The sequence below is a fragment of the Leucoraja erinacea genome, unplaced genomic scaffold (assembly GCF_028641065.1).
Source record: "Leucoraja erinacea ecotype New England unplaced genomic scaffold, Leri_hhj_1 Leri_222S, whole genome shotgun sequence".
NCBI classification, from domain to species: Eukaryota; Metazoa; Chordata; class Chondrichthyes; order Rajiformes; family Rajidae; genus Leucoraja; species Leucoraja erinaceus.
In genome coordinates, this window is record NW_026576123.1 from 166329 (window position 1) to 191820 (window position 25492).

The 25492-nt window shown below is 48.0% G+C and overlaps 1 protein-coding gene across 1 annotated transcript in view; it reads left to right on the forward strand.

Moving 5' to 3' along the window:
- LOC129716372 (anoctamin-3-like) overlaps window positions 1-25257 on the forward strand; it is a 51682-nt gene extending 26425 nt beyond the window's left edge. The window contains exons 2-5 of the mRNA XM_055666242.1: window positions 18617-18805; window positions 21161-21274; window positions 22534-22661; window positions 24764-25257. Of these exons, the coding sequence (XP_055522217.1) occupies window positions 18617-18805; window positions 21161-21274; window positions 22534-22661; window positions 24764-24934 (602 nt within the window). The 3' untranslated portion in view covers window positions 24935-25257. The remainder of the gene's footprint in view (window positions 1-18616; window positions 18806-21160; window positions 21275-22533; window positions 22662-24763) is intronic.
- Window positions 25258-25492: the final 235 nt, after the last annotated feature.

Genomic DNA, 25492 nt, shown 5'->3' on the forward strand with positions numbered 1-25492 from the left:
CAGCACCCGTAGTCAGGACTGAACCCGGGACTCTGGCGCTAGTGAGGCTGCAGCTCTACCGCTGCACCACTGTGACACCCTATCTTCAATCGTCTGGGAGTGGGAGTGGGAGCGGATCCGGACCGCAACGGCCGTGAGTCCCAGGCTGAGCTCGCCGATCGTTTTCCTGCTTCTGCTGCTGTTGGACGTGAGACGTTGCACCTCGCCAGGGTCTTGGGCCTGTCCCACTTTGGCCGTCAGTTACGCGACTGGCCGGCGGCGAGCGAAGATTTTGTGCCGGACGAAGACCACAATCCTCCACACGTCACGCGCTACCCACACGCTACCCACACGCTACCCACACGCTACCCACGCGCTACCCACGCGCTACCCACGCGCTACCCACACGCTACCCACACGTTAGCTGGTCACGTAAATGGCACGCGACTGACGGCCAGGGTACTGTCCGATTCACCTCTACCCCATTGCGGACATTGGACTGTGTCTCTGGAACTGATGCGTTACAACACTGAGAACTATATTCTGCACTCTGTATCTTCCCCTTTGCTCCACCTGTTTAAGGGTTTAGGTGAAGTTTTGGGTTGAGGCCCTTTGCCAGACTTACAAATTCGGAACTGCAGATGCTGGTTTACCAAGCAAAGAGGCAAAGTACTGGAGTAACTCATCAGGTCAGGCAGCATCTCTGGAGAATGTGGACTCTGAAGAAGGGTCCCGACCACATTGTCCCCTGTCCATGTTCTCCACAGATGCTGCCTGACCCGCTGAGTTACTCCAGCACTCTGTGAAATGTCACCTATCCATGTTCACCACAGATGCTGCCTGACCCACTGAGTTACTCCAGCACTCTGTGTCCACTTTTGTTCTCATCTCCGGCAGAGAAGTGGCTGGGTTGCTAGTGTCAATGCCACGATGCCTACCTGACGACCCTTCTTCAGACTGACGTCGAGACCCTTCTTCAGACTGATGTGGAGGTGGGGGAGGGGCGGGTTCCCGCCCCTCCCCCATCTCCACATCAGTCTGAAGAAGGGTCTCGACCCGAAACGTCACCCATTCCTTCTCTCCATTGATCACTCGTACACTAGTTCTATCCGACACATGTGAGACAATTTACAGAGGCCAATTAACCTACAAACCCGCACATCTTTGAATGTAGGACGAAACCTGAGCACCCGGAGAAAACCCACTCGGTCACGGGGAGAACGTGCAAACTCTGTACAGACAGCACCCGCAGCCAGGATCGAACATGTTTTCGGTGTTGGGGGAGTCCAGAACCAGGGGCCACAGTTTAAGAATAAGGGGTAAGCCATTTAGAATGGAGATGAGGAAAAAAATATTCACCCAGGGAGTTGTGAATCTGTGGAATTCTCTGCCACAGAGAGCAGTGGAGGCCAATTCTCTGGATGCTTTCAAGAGAGAGTTAGATAGAGCTCTTAAAGATAGCGGAGTCAGGGGATATGGAGAGAAGGCAGGAACGGGGTACTGATTGGGGATGATCAGCCATGATCACATTGGGACATGTTTAAGAAGGAACTGCAGATGCTGGAAAATCGAAGGTAGACAAAAATGCTGGAGAAACTCAGCGGGTGCAGCAGCATCTATGGAGCGGAGGAAATAGGTAACGTTTCGGGCCGAAACCCGGAAGGGTTTCGGCCCGAAACGTTGCCTATTTCCTTTAGGGTTTCGGCCCGAAACGTTGCCTATTTCCTCCAGGGTTTCGGCCCGAAACGTTGCCTATTTCCTTCGCTGTTGGCTCGAAGGGCCAAATGGCCTACTCCTGCACCTATTGTATATTGTCTATTGTATATTGAACCCGGGTCTCTGTTGATGTGAGGCAGCAAATCTACCACCGTGCCGCCCGGTCTGATCTGATCAGAGGGCATGCGAAAGAAAGCATTTCACCTTGGCCACCCTCCCGACTTCAGGCACCTCACCCGTGTCTAACGCTGCCACCTGACAATAATAACCGTAAACGCTGAGTACAGTCTGGCAGCTTGTTGTTAATAGCCATTTAGTTCTGCATTGTTTACCAGGGTTCAATAGACAATAGACAACAGGTGCAGGAGTAGGCCATTCGGCCCTTCGAGCCAGCGCCGCCATTCAATGTGATCATGGCTGATCATCCCCAATCAGTACCCCGTTCCTGCCTTCTCCCCATATCCCCTGACTCCGCTATCTTTAAGAGCCCTATCACAGAGGGTATCTTTAAGAGCCCTGCCACAGAGGGTAGTCGAGGCCAGTTCATTGGCTATATTTAAGAGGGAGTTAGATGTGGCCCTTGTGGCTAAGGGGATCAGAGGGTATGGAGAGAAGGCAGGTACGGGATACTGAGTTGGATGATCAGCCATGATCATATTGAATGGCGGTGCAGGCTCGAACGGCCGAATGGCCTACTCCTGCACCTAATTTCTATGTTTCTATGTTTCTATGACTCCGCTATCTTTAACAGCCCTATCGAGCTCTCTCTTGAAAGCATCCAGTGAACCTGCCTCCACCGCCCTCTGAGGCAGAGAGTTCCACAGACTCACCACTCTCTGGGAGTAAAAGTGTTTCCTCATCTCCGTTCTAAATGGCTAACCCCTTATTCTTAAACTATGTGGCCCCTGGTTCTGGACTCCCCCCCCCCAACATCGGGAACATGTTTCCTGCCTCTAGTGTTTCCAAGCCTTTAAAAATCTTATATGTTTCAATGAGATCCCCTCTCATCCTTCTAAACTCCGATTCCTGCGCTGTGCGGTATAAAAATAGAGACAGGTTGTTCCTCCCCCTTTACAGCTGTGTTTTCCCGGTTTGCAGGCAGTCACCTTCTCTGCTCCACGAAATGCTGGCATGGGGCCAGGTTTTCCTTTGACTGCCTTTGCTTATTACAGCACAGGGGACTTCAGGCTGTGATTTATTATACAGCATCCAAGCAGTGCAACTTGCTGTGCGTTCATGGTTGCGTTGTCCCCGTGCCGACTGGCGTTTCAGTGGCTTTGTGTTTGAGAGAGAACTGCCGATGCTGCAAAAATGGAAGGTGGACAAAAATGCTGGAGAAACTCAGCGGGCGAGGCAGCATCTATCGTGCAAAGGAAATAGGTGACGTTTCGGGTCGAGACCCTTCTTCAGACTGATGTGGAGATGGGGGAGGGGCGGGAACCCTTGAAGAAGGGTCTCAACCCGAAACGTCACCTATTCATAGAAACATAGAAATTCGGTGCAGGAGTAGAGGCCATTCAGCCCTTCGAGCCTGCACCGCCATTCAATATGATCATGGCTGATCATCCAACTCAGTATTCCGTACCTGCCTTCTCTCCATACCCCCTGATACCTTTAGCCACAAGGGCCACATCTAACTCCCTCTTAAATATAGCCAATGAACTGTGGCCTCAACTACCTTCTATGGCAGAGAATTCCACAGATTCACCACTCTCTGTGTGTGAAAAATGTTTTCCTCATCCCAGTCCTAAAAGATTTCCCCCTTTATCCTTAAACTGTGACCCCTTGTTCTGGACTTCCCCAACATCGGGAACAATCTTCCTGCATCTAGCCTGTCCAACCCCTTAAGAATTTTGTAAGTTTCTATAAGATCCACCCTCGATCTTCTAAATTCTAGCGAGTACAAGCCGAGTCTATCCAGTCTTTCTTCATATGAAAGTCCTGCCATCCCAGGAATCAGTCTGGTGGAACCTTCTCTGTACCCCCAAGAATGTCTTTCCATAGAAATGTCTCTATGGCAAGACGTTGCCTCAACCGCAGCATGTTAATGTCTTCACCTTCATCAGTTCATGCCATTTACAAAGAGGTTTAACTGTGCACCGAATCTGCAGTGCAGTCAGAAGCCTAGAAGAAATATAATGGATGTACATAATTTGAATCCAGGCAAAATATCAAAGAGACGTGTGATCTGCAGCCCGTGATAATTATAAAACCACGGGGAAAAAAACTTTTTTTTTTGGGGTGGGGAATGGTTGGAAATGATATGTGATGTACCATTGTTTATGCCTCATGGCCAGAGTGAGTTCCACCGCGAATTGGAGGAGCAGCACCTCATATTTCGCTTGGGCAGTTTACACCCCAGCGGTATGAACATTGACTTCTCCAATTTCAGGTAGTCCCTGGTTTCTCCCTCCTTCCCCTCCCCTTCCCAGCTCCCCCACAGCCCACTGTCTCCGCCTCTTCCTTTCTTCTTCCCACCCCCCCCACATCAGTCTGAAGAAGGTTCTCGGGTTAAATGGCTTGGTATAAACGTATAAATGTAAAATTGTCCCTAGTGTGTGTGTGTGGGATAGTGTTAGTGTGCGGGGATCGCTGGTCGGTGTGGACTCGGTGGGCTGAAGGGCCTGTTTCCACGCTGTATCTCTAAACTAAACTAAACTAAACACCGGAGATAAGCACAAACTGCTGGAGTAACTCAGCGGGACAGGCAGCATCTCTGGAGAGAAGTTTCGGGTTGAGAGTAGACCCTTCTTCAGACGAAACACCAGCAGTTCCTTGTGTGTTGACGAGATAAACTAAAGGACCTGTCCCACTTGGGCGACATTTTTGACGACAATCTGAAAAGAGGTTGTTGCGTCGTGGTCGGGTCGTGACGCGTTCTGCAGTTGTACAGGGCTCTGGTGAGACCACATCTGGAGTATTGTGTACAGTTTCGGTCTCCTAATTTGAGGAAGGACATCCTTGTGATTGAGGCAGTGCAGCATCGGTTCACGAGATTGATCCCTGGGATGGCGGGACTGTCATATGAGGAAAGATTGAAAAGACTAGGCTTGTATTCACTGGAGTTTAGAAGGATGAGGGGGGATCTTATAGAAGCATATAAAATTATAAAAGGACTGGACAAGCTAGATGCAGGAAAAATGTTCCCAATGTTGGGCGAGTCCAGAACCAGGGGCCACAGTCTTAGAATAAAGGGGAGGTCATTTAAGACTGAGGTGAGAAAAAACTTTTTCACCCAGAGAGTTGTGAATTTATGGAATTCCCTGCCACGGAGGGCAGTGGAGGCCAAGTCACTGGATGGATTTAAGAGAGAGTTAGATAGAGATCGAGGGGCTAGTGGAGTCAAGGGATATGGGGAGACGGCAGGCACGGGTTATTGATTGGGGACGATCAGCCATGATCACAATGAATGGCGGTGCTGGCTCGAAGGGCTGAATGGCCTCCTCCTGCACCTATTTTCTATGTTTCTATGACGCATGTAGTGACGCGTGGTGTCCCCATGTCGCCCCTGGAGTTTGGAATGTTCAAAATCCAGAGGCGACATCTGGGTGTCTCATGATGTTGTGTGCCCTGTCACACGCTGATGTATGCTGTCCTGCAGGTGACTCCCGGCTAGGGCTGGGGTTCGGGACCATGGATGGGCTGTAAAATATTCTTCCTACAGTGCATGGATTTTAAACATTGATATATTTTGGAGCTGCAGCGAGGATTACCGAACTCTGCAACTCCCCAGAATGTCCGTGTGACATTCACGCTACTAAACTCCTGCAGTGGAAAGCCCAGGAGCTAAATGCATGATGTATCCAATCTCATTCAGCAGTTTGTATATGCATCGTGCATCAGTGGTAACTCAAACGTTAGAACAAAGGGCACTTGTGTATTAATTATAAGGCTCTAGAGTGAGAGGCTGATCTCTCGTTGCTCCTGTTCGGTAGCAGGAGTAACTCCTGTTCCGTAACCTGAATCAATCCCTGGTTACTTCAACACTTTGTACCTTTCAGTAATAGCTCATCACCTCTTTCATGATGTACTTCACTCCATACGATACGATACGATGAAACTTTACTCAACCCCAGAGGCAGGTTGGTCAGCTGATGTTCACCACACACAACAGGGTCACGCACGGAAACTTGAAATTAAAATTAAATTAAAAGTGAAAACAAAAAAGAAAAAGACACTTATCCCCTGGCCAGAGAATTTTAAGCTAGAGTGCCCCCCCCCCTCCCCCCCCTCCCCTTCAGCCTGACCCACTGAGTTACTCCAGCGCTCTGTGTGCTGATTAATAAGCATTCTCCACCCCTCTCACACACTCCATCAGTATTTGAGTACTTCCTGAGTTCTTCCTGAGGACATTAAAAAAGACTGGTCTGCCCCAACAGCTGCTGACAACCTTCTACTGCTGCACCACAGAGAGCATATTAGCGTATGGCATCTCTGTGTGGTATCTCAGCTGCACGGAGGCGGAGAGGAGAGCTCTTCAGCGCGTCGTCCACAGAGCGCAGAGGATTATTGGGACACGGCTACCAGCCTTGGAGGGCATCTACCACACACGGTGCCTCAGGAAGGCTGTCAGCATCCATATAGACTCATCACACCCCTGTAACGGACTGTTCGAACTACTTCCCTCCGGCAGACGTTACAAGGCCTTCTACGCCCGAACCTCCAGACTCAGAAACAGCTTCATTCCCAGAGCTATAGCGGCTCTGAACCGGCCCTGCTGAGCCCCCCACCCCCCTGGACTGTCTCCCTCGGATGGTCACGACACACAGACACATCGACACTTTAGTCTGTTGAACTGTTTTGAATGTTTTACTGTTCTTTTTACAATCCATGTACTTGGGGGATCTAAATATCTAAATCAATATTTTATTAGTTGTTTAAGTTATGACAGTGGATGGAAGCTGCAGACCAAATCTCGTTGCACTTATGTGCAATGACAATAAAAGATATTATTAATATTATTATTATTATTATTATCTCCATTCTTCCTGCCACCCTCTCACTGACATTCTTTCCACTGTCAGTCACCAGCCTCTAGCTCATCACACAGTTACTCCCAGGATAGCATCCCACCCTTGTTTTCCAGCATTGCATATCACCATGACACCAACTCCCCTTTGTATAATTCTCCTGATGTATGACTCCATTGATATGCGCGGAACTTAATACGGGGAATTGCGTACAATAGCAGCAAGTGCTACAGTATTCCACAGTGCTGGTGAATTAGGGTGAATTTCTCGAGATCGGAGGCACAGTAGATGCACATCAGACAGGACAAGGGTCCTGACCCGAAACCCCATCTGTCCATTTCCCTCCGCAGATGCTGCCTGGCCTGCTGAGTGCACCGGGCAGTTTGTAGTAGCAAAGAACTGCAGATGCTGTTTTACCGAAAAGGGCAGAGTGCTGGAGTAACCCAGCGGGTCAGGCAGCATCTGTGCAGAACATGGATAGGTGACGTTTCGGGTCGGGACCCACCTTCCAGTCTGAATAAGGGTCCCCGTACAGATATGTCACCTATCCATGTTCTCCACAGATGCTGCCTGACCCGCTGAGTTACTACCTGAAGTTACCTGTAAAGAAAAAGGATAGGTGACGTTTTGAGTCGGGACCCAAAGGGTCCCAACCCGAAACGTTACCTATCCTTTTTGTAACATAGATGCTGCCTGACCCGCTGAGTTACTCCAGCACTCTGTGTCCACTTTTGTTTTCATCTCCGGCAGAGAAGTGGCTGGGTTGCTAGTGTAAATGCCACGATGCCTACCTGACGACCCTTCTTCAGACTGACGTCGAGACCCTTCTTCAGACTGATGTGGAGGTGGGGGAGGGGCGGGTTCCCGCCCCTCCCCCATCTCCACATCAGTCTGAAGAAGGGTCTCGACCCGAAACGTCACCCATTCCTTCTCTCCACAGATGCTGCCTGACCCGCTGAGTTACTCCAGCACTCTGTGAAACGTCACCCTTTCATGAACTTGAGTTCCCAAACCCTTCTTCGTAAAGTTTCTCATTTGGTGAAAGTATTTCTTCAGCAAACTGTAATAATAGGCTTCAATCAATTTTCTAGTTGATGAATAGTAATCAGTTACTTTTCCATGTTTGGTACTCGAGGCAGGTACTCTAAGAACATTTTAAAGACATTCGGTCATGTACAGGGATAGGAAAGGTGTAGAGAGATGGAATCAAAATCTCAGGAGAGAAGGAGTGGGTGACGTTTCTGGTCGAGACCCTCTGACGAAGGGACTCAAAACGTCACCCACTCCTTCCCTCCAGAGATTTTGTTTCTATCCCTCTAGACCTATCTCTCTAGAAGGCCAAAACAACAAAAATAATCTTTAGGCAATCAAAGTGATTCAGGCCGCAACCAGTGAGTTTAATAATCAGTGAGTTGGTAACGACACCCATTCCTTCTCTCCAGAGACGCTGCCTGTCCCGCTGAGTTACTCCAGCTTTTTGAGTCTATCTTTAGAAACATAGAAACATAGAAATTAGGTGCAGGAGTAGGCCATTCGGCCCTTCGATCCTGCACCGCCATTCAATATGATCATGGCTGATCATCCAACTCAGTATCCCGTACCTGCCTTCTCTCCATACCCCCTGATCCCCTTAGCCACAAGGGCCACATCTAACTCCCTCTTAAATATAGCCAATGAACTGGCCTCAACTACCCTCTGTGGCAGAGAGTTCCAGAGATTCACCACTCTCTGTGTGAAAAAAGTTCTTCTCATCTCGGTTTTAAAGGATTTCCCCCTTATCCTTAAGCTGTGACCCCTTGTCCTGGACTTCCCCAACATCGGGAACAATCTTCCTGCATCTAGCCTGTCCAACCCCTTAAGAATTTTGTAAGTTTCTATAAGATCCCCTCTCAATCTCCTAAATTCTAGAGAGTATAAACCAAGTCTATCCAGTCTTTCTTCATAAGACAGTCCTGACATCCCAGGAATCAGTCTGGTGAACCTTCTCTGCACTCCCTCTATGGCAATAATTTACGATTTAAACCAGCACCTGCAGTTCCTGCCAACACACAAGGTCCAGGGGGATATGGGCCTAACGCAGGCAGGTGGGACTAGAGTAGATGGGGCATGTTGATCGACATGGGCAAGTTGGGCAGGAAGGCCTGTTTCCGTGCAGCGTGGCTCTCTAAACATTACACTGGGTCTGACATTTAATTCCACTTAGACTACAATGGAATTTAATACTAGGAGCTCTGTAAAATAATCCGGTATCGCCTCCGTGTCAGTCATCACAACAAACGCCTGCCCTCAAGACTGGCGAAGTTAATTGACTGCATTTTTTGTTTCACTGCCTTCATTACCAAATGTTTCACATCGGTTGGTCTCTGCTTGGCAAAGGTAAGAATTGATACAGACAGCCAGCAGCTTGCGATCACTGCTGGGTGGGAACGTGTTAAATGCAGCAATATCTGGGCGGCACGGTGGCGCAGCGGTAGAGTTGCTGCCTCACAGCGTCAGAGGCCTGTGTTCGATCCTGACTGCGGGTGCTGTCTATACAGAGTTTGTCCCCTGTGACCTGCGTGGGGTTTTCTCCGGGTGCTCCGGTTTCCTCTCACGTTCCAAAGTCGTACAGGGAAGATTCAAACAAGAGGACATGACTTCAGAATTAAGGGACAGAAGTTTAGGGGTAATATGAGGGGGAACTTCTTTACGCAGAGAGTGGTGGCGGTGTGGAATGAGCTCCCAGTGGAAGTGGTGGAGGCAGGTTCATTGGTATCATTTAAAAATAAATTGGATAGGTATATGGATGAGAAGGGAATGGAGGGTTATGGTATGAGTGCAGGCAGGTGGGACTAAGGGGGAAAAAAATTGTTCGGCACGGACTTGTAGGGCCGAGATGGCCTGTTTCCGTGCTGTAATTGTTATATGGTTTATATGGTTATATGGTACAGGTTTGTAGGGGAATTGACTGCTGAAAAATTGTAAATTGTCCCTAGTGTGTGTAGGAGTGTGTAGAGGGAGCGCTGGTCGGCGCAGACTCAGTGAGATGAGGAGCCTGTTTCCCGCCCTGCGTCTCCAAAGTCCGAACGGCAAACCTTGGCAGACGATGAAAGTTGGAAATATGAAGAGAGGCAAATGGAACTGCAGATGCTGGTTTACAAAATAAGGCCCAAAGTGCTGGAGTAACTCAGCGGGTCAGGCAGCATCTGTGGAGAACATGGATAGGTGATATTTCACAGAGTGCTGGAGTAACTCAGCGGGTCAGGCAGCATCTGTGGAGAACATGGATAGGTGACGTTTCACAGAGTGCTGGAGTAACTCAGTGGGTCAGGCAGCATCTGTGGAGAACATGGATAGGTGACGTTTCACAGAGTGCTGGAGTAACTCAGCGGGTCAGGCAGCATCTGTGGAGAACATGGATAGGTGACGTTTTGTGTCGGGACCCATGTTCAAACTGATTGTAGTGGTTTGGGGGGGGGGGGGGGGGTAGAAAGCTGGAATAGAGGCGGGTGCAGGAAAAAGGGATAGGTGGATACAGGGGATGGGGGGTAATTTTTGGATCGAGATGAAAAGACAAAAATGCTGTGAGATAAGATGGGGATAGGGGAGGCGTAAATTGTGAAGCCAGAGGAGGGAATACAGATGGAATGGGATGGGGCTGAGGGAAAAAGGGTGAACTGGGCGTGCATGGGGAAGAAAGAGGTGAAAAAGAGGGGCGGGGAAGGGGTGGGGTCGAATATTTACCATACATTAAATTGGGCTGAGACCACGATATTTTACACCGACAACTGCGTGATCTAAATAACACAGCATCATCTTGGCCGTTCTTGTGTGATCTTGCTGTGTGTACATTTCCTCCTTTTGAAATGTTAGGCTGTTGTGTTCGTAGAAGTATCTTCCCATGAGTTTGTCCGAGCTTTGGGTAAAGGCTGAGCTGGGGGATGGGACAGATGAGAGAATTCTCCGTCATGGGTTGGCATGGACCCAACAGGCTGAGTGACCTTCTGTGGTCCAACGACCTCCTGATTCAATTGATTCTTACTCTAGTTCAGTTGAGTTTGCTTTAGAGATACAGCGTGGAAACACCGGGTCCGCGCCGACCAGCGATCCCCGCACACTAACAACACCGCCCCACACCCACAAGGGACAATGTTTACATTTACACCAAGCCAATTAACCTATAAACCTGCACGTCTTTGGAGTGTGGGGGAAACTGGAGCACCCGGATAAAACCCACGCAGGTCACGGGGAAACATAGAAACATAGAAAACATAGAAATTAGGTGCAGGCGTAGGCCATTCGGCCCTTCGAGCCTGCACCGCCATTCAATATGATCATGGCTGATCATCCAACTCAGTATCCCGTACCTGCCTTCTCTCCATACCCCCTGATCCCCTTAGCCACAAGGGCCACATCTAACTCCCTCTTAAATATAGCCAATGAAGTGGCCTCAACTACCCTCTGTGGCAGAGAGTTCCAGAGATTCACCACTCTCTGCGTGAAAAAAGCTCTTCTCATCTCGGTTTTAAAGGATTTCCCCTTTATCCTTAAGCTGTGACCCCTTGTCCTGGACTTCCCTAACATCGGGAACAATCTTCCTGCATCTAGCCTGTCCAGCCCCTTAAGAATTTTGTAAGTTTCTATAAGATCCCCTCTCAATCTTCTAAATTCTAGAGAGTATAAACCAAGTCTATCCAGTCTTTCTTCATAAGACAGTCCTGACATCCCAGGAATCAGTCTGGTGAACCGTCTCTGCACTCCCTCTATGGCAATAATGTCCTTCCTCAGATTTGGAGACCAAAACTGTACGCAATACTCCAGGTTTGGTCTCACCAAGACCCTGTACAACTGCAGTAGAACCTCCCTGCTCCTATACTCAAATCCTTTTGCAATGAAAGCTAACATACCATTCGCTTTCTTTACTGCCTGGGAGAACGTGCAAACTCCGTACAGACAGCTGCTGTAGTCAGGATCGAACCGGGGTCTCTGGTGCTGTGAGGCAGCAACTCTACCACTGCCCCTTAAGTGGAATTTATTGCCAACTAGCCATCGTTAGTTAGAAAAGCCAAAATCCATCCATAATAGTTGAGATATTTTTACACACTACTGATTTGTAAATAAAGTTTCCAAATCCAGCGGCACGGTGGCGCAGCGGTGGAGTTACTGCCTCACAGCGCCGGGTTCGAACCTGACTACGGGGACGAGGAAACACGTTTTCACACAGAGAGTTGTGAGTGTGTGGAATTCTCTGCCTCAGAGGGCGGTGGAGGCAGGTTCTCTGAATGCTTTCAAGAGAGAGCTAGATAGGGCTCTTAAAGATAGCGGAGTCAGGGGATATGGGGAGAAGGCAGGAACGGGGTACTGATTGGGGATGATCAGCCATGATCACATTGAATGGTGGTGCTGTCTCGAAGGGCCGAACGGCCTACTCCTGCACCTATTGTACATTGTCTATTGACAATCTGACATTGCTGGCTTTATCTTGCACTAAACGTTATTCCCTTATCATGTATCTGTACACTGTAAATGGCTCGATTGTAATCATGTGTGGAGTTTGCAAGTTCTCCCTGTGTGGAGTTTGCAAGTTCTCCCTGTGTGGAGTTTGCAAGTTCTCCCTGTGAATGCACGGGTTTTCTCTGCGATCCTAGGTTTCCTCCCACGCTCCAAAGAGGTTCAATTGGTTCCTGTAAACTGTCCCTAGTGTGTAGGATAGAACTAGTGTACGGGGTGATCGCTGGTCGGCGCGGACTCGCTGGGCCGAATCCCGTTTCCACGCTGGATCTCCTCGTCTAAAGTGTCGATTCCAGCATCTTTCCTGCAAATACACAAAGGACAAGAGAGAACTACCAAAGGGACCAATAACTTGCCGACTTAATGAGGATTAAGAAGCTGGAAATCTGCAACGCAGTGAATGCTGGAAACACATTGGTCAGGCAGCATCTGTGGAAGGAAGATTGTTCCCGATGTTAGGGAAGTCCAGGACAAGGGGTCACAGCTTAAGGATAAGGGGGAAATCCTTTAAAACCGAGATGAGAAGAACTTTTTTCACACAGAGAGTGGTGAATCTCTGGAACTCTCTGCCACAGAGGGTAGTCGAGGCCAGTTCATTGGCTATATTTAAGAGGGAGTTAGATGTGGCCCTTGTGGCTAAGGGGATCAGGGGGTATGGAGAGAAGGCAGGTACGGGATACTGAGTTGGATGATCAGCCATGATCATATTGAATGGCGGTGCAGGCTCGAAGGGCCGAATGGCCTATTCCTGCACCTAATTTCTATGTTTCTATGAGACTGAGATAAAAACTGAATTACTCCAGCACTTTATGGCTTTTATTTAATAAACCAGCATCTGCATCAGCTGATACCAGGCAACTGAATCATCCTGCCACAACCAGAGAGCGGTCCTGAACTACTATCTACCTCATTGGTGACCCTCGGACTATCCTTGATCGGAATTTGCTAGCTTTACCTTGCACGGAACGTTATTCCCCTTATCCTGTATCTGTACACAGTGAATGGCTCGATGGTAATCACGTATTGTTTTTCTGCTGATAGACACAAAAAGCTGGAGTAAGTCAGTCTTCGGTGCATCTGCAGTTCCTTCCTCTGCAGTAACAGGATGACCTGTCCTCTCACCAACTAGAGAGCGGTCCTGATCTCTCATCCACCCTCACTGGAAACCCATGACAATCTTTGATCGGACTACACTGGGGCTTTCCCTTTCACTAAACGTTATTCCCTGCATCCTGTATCTGTACAGTGTGGACGGCTCGATTGTAATCATGTACTGTCTTTCCACTGACTGGATAGCACGCATCAAAAGCTTTTCACTGTACCTCGGTACACGGGACAAACTCTCAAACTGAATCTAAAAGTATTTCATGGAATATTTGCCGAACTACAAATTTCCAAAATGTTGTCTAAATAAGATGTCGGGCTGCACTGTTTGGCGGCATGTTTCACGGTGGCCCGGCGGTAGAGTTGCTGCCTCACAGCGCCAGAGACCCGGGTTCGATCCTGACTACGGGCACTGTCTGTACGGAGTTTGTGTGCGCTCTCCCCGTGACCTGCGTGGGTTTTCTCCAGGTGCCCCGGTTTCCTCCCACACTCCAAAGACGGACAGGTCTGTAGGCTAATTGGGTTCTGTAAATTGTGTAAGATGCTGCTCATGTATGGCTGTCACAGGTCGATGGGCCGAAGGTCCTGTTTCCTTGCTGTGCCACTAAATTACACCAAACTAAATTTCTAACCCTAGTTCAATTTGGTTTTGTTTAGAGATACAGCACGGAAACAGGCCCTTCCGCACTGACCAGTGATGCCCGTACACTAACACCACCCTACACACACCAGGGACAATTTACATTTATACCAAACCGATTAACCTACAAACCTGTACACCTTTGGAGTGTGGATAGAAAATCATCCATCAGGCAGGATTATTCAATTATGAGATGGATTAATTTTAAAAATCACCAATGAGATATTACCTTTCTGCAGTAGCTTACACTTGGAACTCGATTGGAAGTTGAAGTGGCTGGTATAAATAGTTCCGAATCAAATCAGGAAGTGGCATTTACAGTAATATCCTCAATGCCTCTGGAGTGGTTATTTGTCTTTGGATGTTAAGAGTCGGGAGTATTTTATTGCCTTGTGTCCCAGACACAACTTGCAGCAGAATATGTAAACATAGCACATCGTAAACGAGAAAAAAAGTTCAGTGTGTGATCATGTATATATGTATGTATACAAGATGGACACAAAAATGCTGGAGTAACTCAGCGGGACAGGCAGCATCTCTGGAGGGAAGGAATGGGTGACGTTTCCGGTCGAGACCCTTCTTCAGACCCGAAAAGTCTCCCATTCCTTCTCTCCAGAGATGCTGCCTGTCCCGCTGAGTTGCTTTGGCTTTTTATGTGTATCTTCGGTTTAAACCAGCATCTGCAGTTCCATATATATATATATAGGAAGGAATGCCACATTTCTCATCCAAATGCTACATCTTGATATATATATATACACACAAATACACACATATTTAGATTATATATTTTTATAGAGACTAGATCCAGGAGGACCCGTTGGGTCCTGTCCCCTCGACGCGCGGTTACGGGGGGGGCAGTGGGGGCAGCCTGTGGCGTTACACTCGCACATACACTAACCCCCCCCACACACATACGCACTAACCCCCCCCCCCCCCCCCCCCCCCGCCCCTGATGTTATATGAATATTATTCATTTGCTCCTTTATCCCCATCCCCCGCCCTATCCACTCATGCATAGCCCACAACTGTGCAGGGGCGGATAGAGAGAGGGAGAGGGAGGGAGAGGTAGAGAGGATGAGGGGGGGGGGGGGATAGAGAGGCAAGGGGGAAGATAGGGCGAGGGGGGGCTGAGAGGATGAGGGGGCATAGAAGAGAGGGAGGGGGGAGAGAGGATGGTGTACACATACGTACACACAATAAAACGAGAAGCGGGATGTGTTTTAAAAAGAGCGCTGCGTCTAATTGTGGCCATGAATTGTTGGATGCCAAGTCAGTCTGCAGCAAAATGATTGATTAGCCGGTGGAGGGGGGAGGTAAGAAGAGAGGGAAGGTGGTTGCCAGCTGCAGTGGCAATGTGAGCCGAACACACAGGAACGCTGGAGACCGGCCAGACTTGCTGATGCCATCGAGCCGTGATGCCTTGGGCAATAATAGCTGGAGGTTTATGTGAGACAAAAGAAATCAAGGAAGATTCACCCAGAGAATCAGCCTGGGAATGTATAAAATGAGGTCAATGCAGATTCAATTAGATATGGGCATCTTGGGTGTAGTGTGTTGGGGGGGGAGAAGTTGTCGGAGATTTTAAGCTTTGTGCAGGACCAGACTTTTAACTGCAATGCAGCAGAGTGCCAGGTAAACAGTTAAAGCTGGAAGACAGCAGGGAGAATAAATGACAGACACAAAATGCTGGTGTAACATAGAACAGAAGGATTTAGAGGGACTGGGCCAATTGAGGGCGAATGCGGTCAACTTAGACGGGGCATCTTGGTCAGCGTGAACAAATTGGATCGTGAGTCCTGTTATAGTTTTAGAGATACAGCGCAGAAACAGGCCGGCAGTTGGCGCCGACCAGCGATCCCCGCACACTAACACTACCCTACACACACCGGAGACAATTTACACACTCGCCAAGCCAATTTGACCCACAAAACCTGCGCGTCTTTGGAGTGTGGGAGGGAACCGAAGATCTCAGAGAAAACCCGTGCAGGTCACGGGGAGAACTAACGTGCAAACTCCGTACGGGCAGCGCCCGTGGTTGGGATCGAACCCGGGTCTCCGGCGCTGTCGATCGACACAAAATGCCGGAGTAACTCAGCGAGACAGGCAGCACCTCTGGAGAGAAGGAATGGGTGATGTTTCGAGTCGAGACCCCCTCTCTCCATCCCTCCCCCACCCAATTCGCACCAGCTTCTCGTTCTCACCCAACAAACAGCTAACAACGGCCCGTTTCCTGTATCATTCGTTACTTTTTTGCATATCTTTCATTCATTGTTCTTTATCTCCCCACATCATCGTCTATATCTCTCGTTTCCCTTATCCCTTAGCGCGTTGTTTATTCAAGTGTCGCAACATTTTTTTCGTAGCCGCTGGATTTTGAAATGTTCAAAACCTTTTGGCGACACTGAAATGACGCCAGCAGTCGCCGAAAAAATCGCCAAGTGGGACAGGGCCTTAACCAGTCTGAAGAAGGGTCTCGCCCCGAAACGTCACTGATACCATCTATCCAGAGATGCTGTTACTCCAGCCTTTTTTTGTCTCTCTCCGGTTTAAAACAGCATCTGCAGTTCCTTCCTACACAGTACTTTAAATCCTACTGCCCATTAAGACTGGAGAGAGTTTGAGTTTAGATTAGATTAGATTAGATTCAACTTTATTGGCATTGTGCAGAGTACAAGTACCGAGACAACAAAATGCTTTAGTTGAGAAAAAGCCAAGACGCTGCCTCATTAGCAGCGGGAAGTCTTAAAGACAATACAGATCCATCAAATCCCGCTGTGCATGTGCTGCAGGTGAGCATACGACAAGTGGTTTGTTTTCATCGGAGTTCCAGACAGCCACAAGTCTACTGATCTGTGGAATGTGCCGGGGGTTATGGGGAGAAGGCAGCAGGAAGATGGGGTTAGGAGGGAGAGACGGATCGGCCATGACTGAATGGCGGAGTAGACTTGATGGGCCGAACGGCCCAATTCTGCTCCTATCACTTATGACCTTATGACCTAATCCCATCGCAAGTTGATTCTCATGTCTGGTAGAATATTTTTTTCCAGGCAAAGTGGAAAGAAAGCAAGATAGGAATGTAACCCCCACAAGCAAATTATTCATGTACCATGTACAAAACTAATGTATGGTTTTGTCATAGTTTAGGGTTGCTGCATTGAAACAGGCATTTGGCCCACCGAGTCCGCACCGACCATTCATTCCCATCTTAGTTCTTAGGATCTAAGGCCCCCTGCGATCATGGCTGACCATGGGTGTCTCCAGGGTTGGTGGGCGCCTGTGCGTGACTTTGTTTAACGTGGGGAGACTGGTGCACAGACGGTCCTTGACAGATCTGGGTCAGGATCCAGTGGCATGGAGTCCAAGACGACCGGAGACCCTTTTCTGCTGCAACCTTCATCCGCCTTCCCAGCCGCTGTGACGCTCCACTAAGGTCAGCCATCGTCCTCCGCCTGTTCCACCGTTGAGGTCTTGGAGTGCCGTACACTAGCACTATCCGACTGACTAGGGACAATTTACAATTTTACAAAAGCCTATTAACCTACAAACTTATATTTCCCCGTTTAGGCAATTATTGCCTTGGATGTTACTTGTGGTTTAAGATAATCTGACCACTCCTTAGATTCTAGGAGCAGAATTAGGCCATTTGGTACAGTGAAAATCTTTTGTTGTGTGCCAACCAGGCAGTGGAAATACAACACATGATTACAATCAGTGTACAGATGCATGATAAGGGAATAACGTTTAGTGCAAGGTAAAGCCAGCAAAAGTCCGATCAAGGATAGTCCGAGGGTCACCAATGAGGTAGATAGTAGTTCAGGACCGCTCTATTCCTCTCATGGAACATTTCTCTCAGGGAAGATCCTTCTTCCCTGTGGCTATCAAACTGTAAAACTCCTTCCCCTTCTGTCGTGGGCTAGACTGAGACTGACTCCCCCAACCCCCCTCCCCCCCTCCCCAATCTTTGCACACCCCCAATCCTTTCCACTCGTTACTTTAATTTCATGTTTCATGTGTGTTGTGTTTTATGACTGTCATCAAATCAATTCCCCTCCTGGGGTAAATAAAGTTGTATCGCATCGTATCGTCTTATACACTTATATAAGATCATTTGTTGTTCATCCTTTTTATTTTAATCAAATACTGAGATGTGTTGTAAATGATCAGAGCATCTGTGGTACACAAAAAAAAAATGCTGGAGAAACTCAGCGGGACAGGCAGCATCTATGGAGAGAAGGAATAGGCGACGTTTCGGGTCGAGACGGCCTTTTTCTCACAAAGAGTTGTGGGTCTGTGGAATTCTCTGCCTCAGAGGGCGGTGGAGGCCGGTTCTCTGGATGCTTTCAAGAGAGAGCTAGATAGGGCTCTTGAAGATAGCGGAGTCAGGGGATATGGGGAGAAGGCAGGAACGGGGTACTCATTGTGGATGATGAGCCATGATCACATTGAATGGTGGTGCTGGCTCAAAGGGCCGAATGGCCTCCTCCTGCACCTATTGTTAATTGTCTATTGTCTATTGAAACCCGAATGAGGCAGAGAATTCCACAACTCTTGTGAGAAAAAGGCCGTCTCGACCCGAAACATCACCTATTCCTTCTCTCCATAGATGCTGCCTCAACCGCTGAGTTTCTCCAGCAATTTTTTGGCGACCTTCGATTTTTCCAGCATCTGCAGTTCTTTCTTAAACAAAGCATCTGCGGTTCTCTTTCTCTTGCAGGGATGAACACGAGCGTCAGTGGAGTTGTCACAGAGCAGCCATTGAAGCCATCGAGGAGAAGCCTGCCCTGTCTGGCCCAGAGCAAAACCCTACCCAACCACCTCAGCAACCACTCCCTACAGCAAGGATCCCATCTGAAGGACACGCTATCTGCAGGACCATGTACCACAGATATCCCTGTCCAAAGCGGTCAGTTCACCTGTGAAATACTCTCAACAATTAATGGTGGTTGATATTTGCATGTTGAAAATTCCATCTAATACTCCAGCGTAAGACAGCGAAAGACTGGATAGGTTACACAAAAAAGCTGGAGAAACTCAGCGGGTGCAGCAGCATCTATGGAGCGAAGGAAATAGGCAACGTTTCGGGCCGAAACCCTTCTTCAGACTCCAGAAAGACTGGATAGACTTGGTTTATACTCTCTAGAATTTAGGAGATTGAGGGGGGATCTTATAGAAACTTACAAAATTCTTAAGGGGTTGGACAGGCTAGATGCAGGAAGATTGTTCCCGATGTTGGGGAAGTCCAGGACAAGGGGTCACAGCTTAAGGATAAGGGGGAAATCCTTTAAAACCGAGATGAGAAGAACTTTTTCCACACGGAGAGTGGTGAATCTCTGGAACTCTCTGCCACAGAGGGTAGTTGAGGCCACAGTTCATTGGCTATATTTAAGAGGGAGTTAGATGTGGCCCTTGTGGCTAAGGGGATCAGGGGGTATGGAGAGAAGGCAGGTACGGGATACTGAGTTGGATGATCAGCCATGATCATATTTAATGGCGGTGCAGGCTCGAAGGGCCGAATGGCCTCTACTCCTGCACCTAATTTGTATGTTTCTATGTATGTTCAAAGATGGACCCAAAATGTCGGAGCAAGTCAGAGGATCAGGCAGCATCTCTGGAGAAAAGGAATTGGAGCCTCTTCTTCAGACTGAAGAATAGGTCACGTTTCGGGTCAAGAACTTTCTTCTCTCTGAAGAATGGGTGACGTTTCGGATCAAGCCTTTCTTCAGGCTGAGGTACTGAGTATTGTGTGCAGTTTTGGTCCCCTAATTTGAGGAAGGACATTCTTGCTATTGAGGGAGTGCAGCGTAGGTTCACAAGGTTAATTCTCGGGATGGCGGGACTGTCATATGCTGAGAGAATGGAGCAGCTGGGCTTGCACACTCTGGAATTTAGAAGGATGAGAGGGGATCTTATTAAAACATTTAAGATCATTAAGGGCTTGGACACACTAGAAGCAGGAAACATGTTCCTGATGTTGGGGGAGTCCAGATCCCGACTACGGGTGCTGTCTGTACGGAGTTTGTACGTTCTCCCCATGACCTGCGTGGGTTTTCTCCGAGATCTTCGGTTTCCTCCCACACTCCAAAGACGTACAGGTTTACAGGTTAATTGGCTTGGTATCAATGTATAATTGTCCCTAGTGTGTGTAGGGTAGTGTTAGCGTTCGGGGATCGCTGGTCAGCGCGGGCTCGGTGGGCCGAAGGGCCTGTTTCCGCGCTGGATCTCTAAACTAAACTACACTTTTGCCTTCATCTTTCTTTCATCCTTATAAGCAAAAAAATTATATTGACCCCATCCCAAATTTCCTTCCCAGATGAGGCATCTGGGACCTGTAAAAGAAGGTGTCATTGAATAATTCAGCATGGAAACAGGCCCTTCGGCCCAACTTGCCCACACCGACCAACATGTCCCATCTACACTAGTCCCACCTGCCTGCATTTGGCCCGTGTCCCTCCAAACCTGTCCTATCCATGTACCTGTCTAAATGTTTTAAAAACATTGTGATAGTCCCAGCCTCAACTACCTCCTCTGGCTGCTCGTTCCATACATCCACCACCCTTTGTGTGAAAAAGTTACCCAGCAGATTCCTATCAAATCCTCCCCTCCCCACCTAACATTAATCATTGTTCTAATAGCAATTTGGACTCGACTGTGATTAATATTTTATTGGATGAACTAACCGCCAACTTAATAATGTCCAAGGCAATAATATATCATAGACATAATCGTTCTACTAGGTTTTAGTTTTAGACATACAGTGTGGGAACGGGCTAATTTGCCCACTGAGTCCACACTGACCAACGATCACCCCGCACACTAACACTATCCTACACACTAGGGGCAATTTACACTTTTACTGAAGCTAAATTAAACTGCAAACCCGCACGTCTTTGGAGTGCGGGAGGAAACAGGAGCACCATGCAAACTCCGTACAGACAGCACCCGTAGTCAGGATCGAACCAGATCTCTGGCGCTGTGAGGCAGCATCTGTACCCGCTGCACTGTTGTGTCGTCTATTCCTATTACGTGGGATGTCCACCATTGAGGAAGATGCACCAGCCTCCACTCCTTTTTCAGGACTTCAGGTTTTGTTCCTCCTAATTCTGCAGAGCAGCCTCCGATGACTGGCTTGATGTATGTATTTACAATGACCATAAAGTGTGTTATTATTCTTATTATTATTATTTAATTTTTTACTTTAGCAATTTTTGCAAAATATCATAATTGGAGTTAAAGTGTTTTTTTTCTCCCACTTTCGCAGAGAAGCCCCCGCTGACTGGCTCGAGTGCCAACGACTTACTTTACAGTTCCCAACAGGATTCTCAGCCCAAACCCTGGGCACCAGAATCTGTTCCCATCTGCATTATTCCCCAAGGTAATCTCTGTTTTAGTATTAAACACGTTACTCAGCGTGGTCAGCTGGGACACGCTAGAGGCAGGAAACATGTTCCCCATGTCGGGGGAGTCCAGAACCAGGGGCCACACAGTTTAAGAATAAGGGGAAGGCCATTTAGAACGGAGACGAGGAAACACTTTTTGAATGAAAACTTTATTGTCATTCAGATATACACCTAGACACAGTGCACCTTGAACGAAAGTTTGTTGCATTTTACTCTCCAAAATCAAGTAATAGTTAAAAGTTCTAGGTGCGTCCATAAAAATGCCTCGTGCGCATGGTTCTGTAAAATAAATATATATAAAAAGTTTTTAAAAAGTGTCGATATTTAAAAAGTTCTAGCCTCGGTTTTTTTGATTGTTCAGTAATCTTATGGCCTGGGGGATGAAGCTGTTGCAGAACCTGGTTGTCCCGCTCTTCATGCTGCGGTACCTCCTCCCAGAGTTAAGCAGTATAAACAATCCAAATTGTGGGTGTGTGGGGGCTCTGGTAATGCCCTTAGCTCTAATCAGACAGCACTTGTACCCCATGTCCATGATGGAAGGAAGAGAAGTCCCAATGATTTTTTCCGCTGTCCTCACCACTCTCTGAAGGCACTTCCAGTCCGCAGCTGTACAGCTGCCGCACCACGTAGAGATGCAGCTGGTCATGACCGACTCAATTGTGCTTCTTTTTCACGCAGAGAGTTGTGAGTCTGTGGAATTCTCTGCCTCAGAGGTTCTCTGGATGCTTTCAAGAGAGAGCTAGATAGGGCTCTTAATGATAGCGTAGTCAAGGGATATGGGGAGAAGTCAGGAACGGGGTACTGATTGGGGATGATCAACCGCGGGAGAGTTAAGGGCCTGTCCTACATGGTGATTTTTTTTCAGCGACTGCCGGCATCATTGACTGAAGTATCAGGTCACCGCAAAATACGCGGCGTGATGACGTATTGGCGCGCGGCGTTTTTCAAGTGTCGCAACTTTTTTTTTTCGCCGCCGAGGTTTGAAACGTTGAAAATCTTTTGGCGACACTGATATGACGCTGGCAGTCGCCGAAAAAATCACCAAGTGTGACAGGGCCCTTCAGGAGGGAAGATCGTGAGGAATGTGGGCGAGCCGCTATGGTGGATTTTTACATTCACTTGGATGTAGTTGTGTGTCTTGTTTTTCTGGTGTGGCTTGTACGGGAAGTCAAATCTAGGCGGCGTTTTAAGGATGAATGTCTGAAGAGTAAATGTTTATTTCTTTATTTTCCAGATGACGATCAGGAGTGGAGCACAGCAGAATCGGAACAAAGGACCTACGATTCTCAAACTGACCATATCTTTCTCCTTCAGACCTCCACACAGCAAGGATTGCTGGAGCCCCCCAGCGATGAGCGGATGGTATTATTCTCAGCAAAGTATTCCATTGAGTTGAGGGCCTGGCCCACTGACGTGACATAATTTGTGAGTTTCGAAGAGTTATCAAACTGGCAGCATGGTCGACACGAGGTCCAAGGAGGTCACTGTAACTCTCCTTCGTGCTCGAGAGAAGTTCCCACCTACTCGGGGCCTCAGTTTTGTCGAGGAGCATGCTGAAAAATGCTTGCGAGCAAAAATGGGTCGGCACGGGAAAAAAATCGATATTTTTTTTACGCGTAGGTTTAGTCGAAGTAGGTCGTAGTGGGTCGGCATGTTAGTCGTACGTAATCGAGGGTAGTTGTAGATAGTCTTCATCATAGTCGAAAGGAGATCGAAGGAGGTCGGCTTCATTCTCCACTATTCGGTGTCCAATTTTCCCCGAAGCTGGTCGAAGCTAGGCTTCCACATAGGCCAAGGAGGTCGTAGGACTTTGTTCAACTTCAGCGATACAACACGACCATGACAATTGTTCAAATTCTCCTCAACTCTTCCAAACTCGCAAATTAGGTCGCCGCAGTGGGACAGGCCCTTTAGTTTGTTTAGTTTGTTGTCACATGTATCAAGGTACAGGGAAAAGCTTTTGTTGCGTGCTATCTGGACCACGCCTGGAGTATCGTGTGCAGTTTTGGTCCCCTAATTTGAGGAAGGAGATTCTTGCTATTGAGGGAGTGCATCGTAGGTTTACAAGGTTAATTCCCGGGATGGCGGGACCGTCATATGTTGAGAGAATGGAGCGGCTGGGCTTGTACACTGGAGTTTGGATGGATGAAAGGGGATCTTATTGAAACATATAAGATTATTAAGGTTTTGACACGCTAGAGGCAAGAAACATGTCCCCGATGTTGGGGGAGTCCAGAACCAGGAGCCACAGTTTAAGAATAAGGGGTAAGCCATTTAGAACGGAGACGAGGAAACATTTTTTCACACAGAGAGTGATGAGTCTGTGGAATTCTCTGCCTCAGAGGGCGGTGGAGGCCGGTTCTCTGGATACTTTCAAGAGAGAGATAGATAGGGCTCTTAAAGATAGTGGAGTCAGGGGATATGGGGAGAAGGCAGGAACGGGGTACTGATTGTGGATGATCAGCCATGATCACATTGAATGGCGGTGCTGGCACGAAGGGCTGAATGGCCTCCTCCTGTACCTATTGTCTATTGTCTATCCAGTCAGCGGAAAGTCAATACACGATTACAATCGAGCCATCCACAGTGTTACAGATACATGGTAAGGGAATCACATCATGCGCTCTAGAGGAATTGTAGGTATTCCAAATGCAACCACACTGCACAGTTATCTACTGATGCTGCACTAAGCTTGGGTCTAGAAATGAACAGCAAGGTAGATTTTCACAGAGACACATGAGGAACTGCAGATGCTGGTTTACAAAAAATGACACAAAGTGCTGGAGTAACTCACTGGATCAGCCATCTCTCTTGAACATGGGTCGATGGCGGTTCAGGTTGGGACCTTTTGTCAGACCCTGCCACACATAGAGTTTAAGATTCAGCCCATTTCAGTGGCAAATTCTGATTCATACAATCTATTTGGCAGCGGTTTGGGAACGGCTCCATCCAAGACCGCAAAAAACGCAGCGAATTGTGGACGCAGCCCAGACCATCACACAAACCAGCCTCCCTTCCATTGGCTCCATCTACACCTCACGCTGCCTCGGCAAGGCCAGCAGCATCATCAAGGACCAGTCTCACCCTGGTCACTCCCTCTTCTCCCCTCTCCCATCAGGCAAGAGGTACAGAAGTGTGAAAACAAACGCACACCTCCAGATCCAGGGACAGTTTCTTCCCGGCTGTTATCAGGCAACTGAACCATCCTATCACAACCAGAGAGCGGTCCTGAACTACTATCTACCTCATTGGTGACCCTCGGACTATCCTTGATCGGACTTTGCTGGCTTTACCTTGCACTAAAGGCTATTCCCTTATGTATCTGTACACTGTAAACGGCTCGATTGTAATCATGTATTGTATTTCTGCTGACTGGATAGCACGCAACAAAAGCTTTTCACTGTACCTCAGTACACGTGACAATAAACTGAACTGACACTAAATGTCATGTGTCCTTTGCCTAGGATAAGGAACTCTCCGTGTCGGAAAATAGTCTGTTCTTCAAAGATGGCAGGAAGAGGATTGACTATATCTTGGTCTACAAAAGAACGGACATGCACGTTGAGAAAAGGGGCACCTTTGAAAAGAACCTGCGGGCAGAAGGATTGCAGCTGGAAAGGGAGGTGCGAACATAACAAACAGCTTCATTGATAATCGTTTTATTGCCTCGAGTCTTTGATGATAGTTTAGTTCAGAGATACAATGTGGAAAGAGGCCCTCCGGACACAGAGGGAGAGGTAAATCAGCCATGATTGAATGGCGGAGTAGACTTGATGGGCCAAATGGCCTAATTCTGCTCTAAGAACTTATCGATTCATGAAAAATGATTGCTATGGAAAGCTAACAATTTGACGTATTTTTTAAAAAAATATATCCAATTTGGACTTAATTCCCATTATATATCCTTAAACCTTAAATGGCCTAAATCTAATTCTAGAATTTATGAGCTTATGAAAGCATAGACAGCACCCAAGGTCAGGATCGAACCCAGGTCTCTGGCGCTGTGCGGCCACAGTTCTATAGGACGACACGGTGGCACATCGGTAGAGTTGCTGCCTCACAGCGCCAGGTTCGATCCCCACTACGGGTGCTGCCTGTATGGAGTTTGCACGTTCTCCCCGTGACCTGCGCGGTTTTCTCCCAGATCTTCGGTTTCCTCCCACACTCCAAAGACGTACAGGCTTGTAGGCTAA